At 37.8% G+C, this 9,453-nt stretch overlaps 1 protein-coding gene across 1 annotated transcript; it reads right to left on the minus strand.

Moving 5' to 3' along the window:
• Positions 1-1,000: 1,000 nt before the first annotated feature.
• Positions 1,001-4,248, minus strand: LOC143863756 (nudix hydrolase 17, mitochondrial-like). The gene is made up of 5 exons (XM_077374513.1): positions 4,030-4,248; positions 2,370-2,481; positions 2,049-2,132; positions 1,836-1,964; positions 1,001-1,426 (listed from the first exon to the last, which is right to left on the minus strand). The coding sequence occupies exons 1-5, from the start codon at positions 4,101-4,103 to the stop codon at positions 1,316-1,318; spliced, it is 510 nt and encodes a 169-aa protein (XP_077230628.1). The 5' UTR covers positions 4,104-4,248; the 3' UTR covers positions 1,001-1,315.
• Between the last annotated feature and the right edge of the window lie 5,205 nt (positions 4,249-9,453).

Here is a 9,453-nt window from a genome sequence, read left to right on the forward strand (position 1 = left end):
GTAATGAGGATTGTCAACTCCATTTAAGTGCAAAGCAAAATACGCCTAAGTTTGAATGGAGACCAATCCAAAGACAGGAAAGTAAAGTTGAGTCTCATCAATTGTAAAGAAGGAAAGAAGGGGAACCCCTGTTTCAAAGCCAGCGGCCATTGAGAAGATCCCCATAGGGATTGGTTCAGCCACTTCCCCTACCCTCATGAGAAACAAATTTGATGTTCTAAATGAAAAAGCTGCTGATATGGATACTGTGGGAAATTCGATTGAAGATGGTCAATGGGAAAATGTAAAGAGTAAAAAAGATAGGAAAGAGAAATCCCCTTCCCTCTTCTCCCATTCATTTCCAACCGGCCATTAAAAATTGGATAGTCTGGGAGGTTGGTTGGTGGTGATTTGGTTCTATTGCTAGATTTTGCCTCCTTTTGGTTCTTGCCTTGGTGTTTTGAGATGTCCTTTTAGGGTTTCTTATCCCTTTTCCCTTGTTTTTGTTTTGTTTTTCCTCGCTATATGTTGTCGAGGTTGCTTTGTCTTGTTATCTTGTTTTGTTCCCTCTTTGGGTCTTTTTGTTCTCCCCATCTCATGTTCCCTCCTTTTGGTCTTCATGATGTATCTTTCTTCTCTTTATTAATATATCTGGTAGGGGTCTGCCTAACCCCACGTTACCCATAAAAGAAAGAAAAAAGAAAGGCTTATGATACGAATGTTTATTATTTTAGAGATTGAACCTTAGAACCTAAGTTATTTAGAATAGTTAAGCTCACTCTTAAATCCTTTTTTCTATCATCATTGTGCTACCACCTTGGGTGGTCCTGAAAAAATTGAATGCTTTAATTGACTCTCGTTATCAAAATTATAAGGGGCTATTTTTTGTTTACAAGTTTGTGACAAGGTCCCCTCCCCTAAAAAAATGCCATCCCTTAAATCCAGCAAAACTTCAAAGAATTAATTTCAAAGGAATTGAGATTCATCTTTCTGTAAATGCTATCATGAAATCCAACAAAACTTCACTAATTTACCAAAGAATTAATTGAATAGAATTGAAATACACATCATTCTGCTTTCTTTTTGCAATAGAATCAGTTGTCTCAAACTCTTAACCGTGAGTCATTTGCGTCGCAATGAAAATTCAAGCAGGAACCGCAACAAGAACCAAAATGAAGAGTACAGACACAGCCTCCCGCACCCCACACAATGTGGGTTGAGAAAAGAATTGGACTGAGAATGGGGTTTTTTATGTACATTCGCAGGGATCCCTCTCTGTATAAGAACAAAGTCTCGCCTTCTCTTAGTTTGTTCTCCCCTCCCCCTACAGATATGACTATGATGATGCGGTTTGCCTACTTGATCCTGTGAGACGATTCACCAATTCATCCAATGCTTCTTTCATCCATGGATACTGACAGTTTTCTTTCGCTTCCACCACAGTCACCTATAACCATCGCCCCACAATAAAGAGAGCATTTTAGGATAACAGAGTTGAGAAGCTACAATCACATTACATACACAGTTGCCTATATAATGTATTCATGGTCTGAAGTATAATCATCAATGTGAAACAACCAATTACTCTGGAAGCTTAAGCTTCCAGAGTTGGTGTTATTTAATCATTGATACTTCAACACTACCCCTCACGCGGCACATGTGACCCCTCTTCTAGGTTGACCATACACGTGAATTTTTAATATCAAAGAGTTGTTGGGTTTTGAACCCAGGACCTGCCACGAGGCAATTGCTATGATACCAAGTGAAACAAGCAATTACTCCAAAAGCTTAAGCATCTAGAGTTGGTGTTATTTAATCATTTATATTTCAACAATCAACAACTTATTTGAACTTACCCATTTCCGTTGGCGGATGTCCTTCTCAGGCCAGAGATCGAGTTGTTCCGTTACAAGCAAAGGAAACATGTGCCCCTCATGAAATATATCTTGGCTTTTGCTCTTAAAACTCCATATACCTAATTTAGGCTACAACCGTGTAGCATTCCCAGTCAGTATTTGAGATCCCTAATAAATCTTGAACTTTAAGATGATAGAGAACAGAAAATTAACCTGAATTCTTCCTTGTACTCCAGCTTCCTCCATTGCTTCTCGCTTGGCTGCCTGTATCATCGATTCATCGGACTCCCAACCACCCTGAAAATTAATATTGTAAATAAAGTTAAGTCAAAATGGTACCACCCATTTCATTAAAAACCAATTTAGGCGATAATTAAACTGAATCGGCCCCATTTGAAAACAGTTCTAAAAGCAAATTCGAACACTACCAACTAGGCTGTTTCATTTACCTCTAGACTAGTTCAAATGATTCTGCGCATTTTTTTATTTAGATGAGAATTCAAACATTGTCACTAAAAAGAAAAGGATTCATACCTTTGGGAACAAGTTTCCACGACCGTTTCTTGAAGTGATCACAAGAACTTCCAGTGCCCTATCCGAGCTATTAGTACATGGTTTTTCGATTTTAAATCTATATGGAATGCATCTGCACAGATTAAAAATGAATATAAAAACATGTTACAATTTGGACAAAATTGAAAGTTCTTAACGTTTGTCATGGGAATCATCTATAAACAATAAACAAAACGACCCATAATGCAATTTTGGCCTTTCTTAAACTGCTCTTGCAACCAAATTACAATTTGGGTAGACACAATGAAAGAGACAAACACTGAATATAAAAAAGAAGAGAAAATTAAAGAAAAAGATTCACACGATTATTTTATACATCTTCCCCCTTATTTTCAACTCTTCTCCATTGGCTGCTACGAGTTTACTATTATCAACCAACAAAAAAGGACCAACATAACACAAAAGGGTGCATCTATAGAAAAAGAGGGTGTAAAATCCATTCTCCAAATCAATATCCATTTATCGAAAATTCCTATAAGGGCTTGTTTGGATACCTCATGCATTTGTATTTTGATTTGGATTTGAGTTTTGGATACAAAACACGTCAATCATCTTCATGAGGGAAGGAGGGAGGTCTCGCTGCTGCCGGAGCAACGTCGAGGAGCAGGGATGGTGAAGGAAGTTGCCACAAATATTGATTTCCAAATAATGTCTTACAGAACAGATTTGAAACTCTGGAATTTTTTGCACTGTTGTAGCTGATTTGGAAATCTAAGGATCTGATCCAGTTCAAAATATCAACTAAATCCAAATCTAAATGTTGTTGGTATCCAAACGTGGCCTAACATCACACCCAACAAAAAGATATATTAAAAAGAGGCAATTAATTGGTCTTGGGAATATGAATTTACACATGTTTTGAGACTTTTACACATGTTTTGAGATTTTGTTTTATAAAAAAGTGAATTCATGTTCCCATGCCCCCAAGCTAAGGTCAACTAGAAAGGGAAAATGGCCAAAATTTTCAATTCTAAGAAAACCAAGAAATTGCAACAACCCTTACTCTTAAACCCATGACCAAAAAAAAAAACCCCAATGGATACCCTATGTCATAAAAGAAACCCAATAAAAATCAAAGATGAAAATGGTCAAATTTTCAATTATCACCGAAAACCAAGATAATTTGCCTCAAACCTTAGTCTTAAACCCATGATAAAAAAAAAAAAAAAAAAAAAACCCATTAAAAATCAAAGATGAAAATGGTCAAATTTTCAATTATCATCGAAAACCAAGATAATTTCCTCAAACCTCACTCTTGAAAAAAAAAAAACCCATTAAAAATGAAAGATGAAAATGCTCAAATTTTCAATTATCACCAAAAACCAAGATAATTTCCTCAAACCTTACTCTTAAACCCATGAGAAAAAAAACCCATTAAAAATCAAAGATGAAAATGGTCAAATTTTCAATTCCCACCTCAAACCAAGATAATTCCTCAAACCCGAAAGAAAAAAACCCATTAAAAATCAAAGATGAAAATGGTCAAATTTTCAATTATCACCGAAAACCAAGACAATTTCCTCAAACCTTCGTCATAACCCAAAAGAAAAAAAAAACCCAAGAAAAAAAAACCAGAGAGAGAGAGAGAGAGAGAGAGAGAGAGAGAGAGAGAGAGACTGACCCAACAACAAGACGACGCCCATTTGGGTTGTAACGCTGCAACTGCCTTCCAGTACGAGACACCAAAGAAACCATCGTAAAATTCCTTATTTTTCTCTTACAAATGTCCTTCCCAAACACTAGAAAATTGAAACCTTCTCCCTCAAACACACAGAGAAAGAAAATTCTTTAAAATTCTTCTACCCTTGCTATTGGAAAAGAGAGATATTCGAAACATAAGCGAGTGGCTATCCTTACACTTTCCTTTAATAGAGAATGAGCGTGGTGGGTGGCCCCCCCAAATTGAATATTTAAAAACAACCGTTTGTCTTTCTCTCTCTTTCATACACACACGTTATTTACACGCCGACGCTTCCGTTCTAATTTTTTTTTTTTTGGTTATGTCCCTTTCATCAACGGTTGGGGGGGACTCTGTCTATGTGGGTCCAATCAGAACCGTTGGATTAAGAGACTTTTAAATGACGGCTGGAAAGGATAATGGAGACGGTTAGAAGTTTCCAATTAATGCATTTTCTAGGCGTTGGAGATTTCCTCTTCTAGAAAAACGACTAGGTACAAAATCAGCATCAATGTTAGAAACTAGAAAGCAATCTTTTTGGGTCCCACACTGTGACATGTATGTTAAATTGGGGCTTTGTTCTCCGTAACTGGCGTAGCCGGAAGTGCGAAGAACGAGTCTAGGTTGATTAATTTCAACATCGATCTGAATAAACCTTTGAACCCACGAAGGGTGTTCGACGAAAGTTCTTTCCAAGAAAAAAACTCAAAATACTTTATTTGAAAATAAGAAATAGTCAATCGTGCAACAACCCATCCACGTTAGGTTATATAGCATCTGTACTTTTCCTATCCTGACTAAAACTATATCTAAGCCTTGGATTTAATCTGATGGCTACTATTAAACAAACCTCTACACTAATAACAAACAATAAATAAAGAAGGACTCTATTCTCATCGGGTAAACATAAGTATATCCCGACTCTTCTATCAACACAATAATGTGTTCCAACTCTATTGCAGTTGGGACTCTTTGACGTTTATTTCACAACCCTAATCTTTAAGCCCATATATATCCTATGAAACAAGGAGACGTGGGCTTCGTGGAGACGTTGCCACGTCAATAACTACCCAAAAAAATGTTTGTGAAATCAGGACCGTTGATCTCGTAGATTATCATTAGGAGACTCACATGGTCTTGCTTCCATCCCGAATGGGCCTAAGAGACGAATGGGTTACAGAAAAAATCAACAGGTTAGCTTTCATGGTAGAACACTAAACAAGTCTTGATGGATCAAGGGCCTACGATCCATTCTGATCAACTGATACGATCAAAGGCTGCAAAAGTGGGGCCCAATAAGTGTCTTTTAGGAATGAGCTTTACAACCTTGTTTTTGTAGCATTTCCCATGGATGATGGGCCAAATTCGAACCCAAGATCTCCTGCATTCGAACCCATATGGACCCAAATTCGTTATTAAGAAATAGAATAATATAATGACACCTTACATCTCTGCAAAGCCTAAAGGTATTCATATTAAAAATCTCACTAAGAACTGATCTCCAATCCTTATCTTCTAATGAGGATAACTGGGTCCTACTTTCTAGTGGGGTATAGTAAGAAATATAGGGTCATTTTAAGAGCAAGCACTTTTAGATAGATAGCAGAAACACTATCCACGTAAGAATTGATCTTATCCAAGAAGAAATAAAAATAAGAAGACAAGGCACTCTGACTCCGTCAGCCTTTTTTCCATATCCCCAAACCAACATACGACAAATAAAAAGAAGAAAGGACAAACGCCCCTCGAAAGCAGCTTTAACTCGTTAGAAAATGTGCCTCCACAAAGACCACAACAACGGTCTCTTCTACTCTTTTATTTGTCTCCCTTTTCTTTCAAATTGCCAATCGTTTTCTTTCGATAGAAACATTTTATTCGAAAACTTTCCATTGAAAATTTTTACATGATTCTTTTTTACGTTTTCATGCATATCATGGGTGGGACCATCATTTTACAACCCATGTTTTGACAAGATGAGACCCATCATTTTACACCCAAAATGGGTTGTTCCCACCATTTTACACCTCATATTTTGATATGACAGGGCCCACCATGAAGGCTCCATCTCTACCCAAACCAAGGTTTTAAATTTCGACTGAAATCTGAAATTTCGGGTCGCTGGGTGAATTCGAAACGTTACAAAATTTCGACCGAGATTTTGAAGAATATCTCCAAAAAATCAGGTTTTTATTCATTATTTAATATTATCCTGAAATTTTCAGCCGAAATTACTGAAATTTCGTCGAAATTTTGTACGGGATAAAATATTACTTTATTTTATTTCGATAGATTTCTTCAGAAATTTCAAAAATTCGGTTTCGTTGAGGCCTGAAACGCATTCCAAAACCGAAATTTAAAACCTTGATCCAAACTCATGTTTATGGTGGATCTCACCATTAAACACCCATAAGTGGCCGTACCATCTCCACCCAAATCCATGCATCAGGTAGGTCCAACCATTTTACACTATGGTTTGATAGGATGTGTCCCACAAAGACCACTCAAACCTATGCATCTGGTGGGGCCCACCATTTTACACCTCATTTTGTATGGAGTGGGGCCATTATTTTACACCAATGCTATGCATGAACCAAGAATGCAATATAGTGATCCTCTATTAATTAATAAAATATCAACTGAAAATTTCTGATGCTCAAACTTTTGTAGTCACGAAAAGATTGTTGTAATCTTGTTGGACACGTGGTGCAATAGGAGGCCAGTTAAGGATCTTAGGTGAAACAGGGACGAGCACTCTTCTAGAAAAGTAGGACCGCCCCTCAAGCAATAGTGTTCGATTGATGGCCACTTGGCAAAGAACATATGATAGGATTATAGGAATAACCTTGTATCACCATCATACCGAAGTAGTCAATCTCATGTTCATTTTTATTGATTTTTTGGATTATACGGACAAGAATGCCACTATTATAGGTTCTACAGAGTAGAAGTTAGTACTTTTGGAGTGTTTCTGTCATGATCAACTGAAAAGGTAGGTTAATCTCTAAAATGGCTTCTAATACAAAGTCTTATCTGCACATGTTTAGCCAAGGTATGAAAGAACAAACCCGGAAGGGTGTGGCTCTTTGGCGTAAAGTCATGGGTTTGCTCCCCAGTGACGAGCGTTCGAATCCCCCCTTCTTACCCGATGCCCGTGGTTTCCGGGTGATTGTGCGCATCCGTAGGGAAATAGTCCTACCCCCGAAGGGAGTGGGAACACCTTTCGTTACAAACAAAAAAAAAAAAAAAAGGTATGAAAGAACAGATAGCCGACCACTGTTTTTCCTCTATTAAGTACAGCTATAAAAACAGGTAACCGACCACGATTTCACCTCTATTTTTCTTAACAACTTCTGGAAAGTCTAAACTTCTCATTGATTTCTACTCTAACTCGGCAGTTTGTAAGATCTAAAGAGTCGAGAGAAGACAATTTTTCTGGTTCCTTTGGAATTATTGCATTATTGAACTAGATATCTGATTAAAGTTCCCCGTGTTGACTATAATATAACTTGAGAGGTGATGGGAGGGGTGTACGTAAAAATATTCATAATCTTGGATTTTCTCTCCCGTGGAGTGGACTAAAATGAACGCGTGTCTCTGAATAATAGATTATGAAATTGATTCGGCAACTAAGTCTACACTATACAATATGTACAAGATCAAGAAAGAGCACCACATTTTGCCACATTTGTCACGGCCTATTTAGGCTTCTAACTACCAAAATGTTAGATTATGTCAGATCTTGTGTTTCTTTGGATAGAAGCTTCGTTGCTAAGGGCTTCCTAGCACAGTAGGGGTGCAACTTGGGTCGATTTTTGGGAATTCGGGTTGAGATTGTACCTTAAATCGGGTCGGGTTCGGGTTGATTCTAATTCTTTTTTTTTTATACCAAAAGCTCAACCCGACCCAACCCAAGTTGCATCCCTACCTAGCAGAGTTAGGGTAGTGAGGTATGGGATCTGCGGAGAGGTGATGGGATCGATGGTGGCTGGGCGGATGGCTAGATCGGCTGTCCTTTGGAGAATAAAGTTTGTAGGGTTGTAGCAAGTGCCTGGTGAGATCAATGATTACAATCAACCCTAATAGAGCACTTAGGAGATAGACAAGGAAATATAAAGATAATAATCAAAAGAGATTATACTAATTTGATTCCTTAGCCTGATCTAATCCAACTGCTTAGGTCCTATACGTTTTAGATTGTGACAAACCGATTGTGGGCCCAAGCCGATTATACGACTTCAAATTTGGTTTGGGGCTCACAATCGGTTGTCACGATCTAAAATAAACAGGGCCTTAATCTCTCCAAATTGCTTAATCTATTATGCTACAAGATCCAACGGTCAGATCTGAGAAAATAGGAAATATTCTAAGCTTAAGTGCTCTATATAAGCACTATTTTTTGTTCTTTTTTATGCATAAATCACATGCATGGGCCTTTTTACTTTCTAGTAATTCACTCAAAGTTAGCGAAAGTCTAAAATGGCTTCTAATACAAAGTCTTATCCGCACATGTTGTAGCCGACCACTGTTTTGCCTCCATTAAGTACGGCTATAAAACAGCTAGCCGACCACGGTTTCACCTCTATTTTTCTTAACGACTTTTCCAAAGTCTTAACTTCTCATTGATTTCTACTCTAACTATTCAGTTTGTGAGATCTAAAGAGTCGTGAGAAGACTATTTTTCTGCTTCCTTTGGAATCATGGCATTTTATTGAACTAGATATCTGATTAAAGAAAGTTCCCCGTGTTGACTATAATATAACTTGAGAGGTGATGGGAGGGGTGTAAGTAAAAATATTTATAATCTTGAAGTTTCTCTCACGTGGAGTGGACTAAAATGAGCTCGTGTCTTGGAATGATAGATTATGAACTTGATTCGGCAACTAAGTCTAAACTATACAATATGTACAAGATCAAGAAAGAGCACCACATTTTGCCACATTTGTCATGGGCCTATTTAGGCTTCTAACTACCAAAATGTTAGAATATATCAGATCTTCTGTTTCTTTGTATAGAAGCTTCGTTGCTAAGGGCTTCCTAGCACTGTTGGAGTGCAACTTGGGTCAATTTTCGGGAATTCGGGTTGAGATTTTACCTTAAATCGGGTCGGGTTCGGGTTGATTCTAATTCATTTTTTTTTTTTACCAAAATCTCAACCTGACCCGACCAAAGTTGCACCCCTACCTAGCAGAGTTAGGGTAGCGAGGGATGGGATCTGCGGAGAGGTGATGGGATCGATGGTGGCTGGACGGATGGCTAGATCGGCTGTCCTTTGGAGAATAATGTTTGTAGGGTTGAAGTAAGTGCCTGGTGAGATCAATGATTACTATCAATCCTAATAGAGCACTTAGGAGATAAACAAGGAAATAT

The sequence above is a fragment of the Tasmannia lanceolata genome, unplaced genomic scaffold, assembly GCF_043159265.1.
Source record: "Tasmannia lanceolata isolate RefF3 unplaced genomic scaffold, GAP_Taslan_0.1 ptg000044l, whole genome shotgun sequence".
Classification (NCBI taxonomy): domain Eukaryota; kingdom Viridiplantae; phylum Streptophyta; class Magnoliopsida; order Canellales; family Winteraceae; genus Tasmannia; species Tasmannia lanceolata.

Coding starts and splice junctions, on each gene's coding strand:
- LOC143863756 (XM_077374513.1), bottom strand. CDS start 4,103: ATGGTTTCTTTGGTGTCTCGTACTGGAAGGCAGTTGCAGCGTTACAAC. Junction 2,133..2,369: donor GTGGAAACTTGTTCCCAAAG/GTATGAATCCTT, acceptor ATTAATTTTCAG/GGTGGTTGGGAGTCCGATGA. Junction 1,965..2,048: donor GAGTACAAGGAAGAATTCAG/GTTAATTTTCTG, acceptor ACACGGTTGTAG/CCTAAATTAGGTATATGGAG.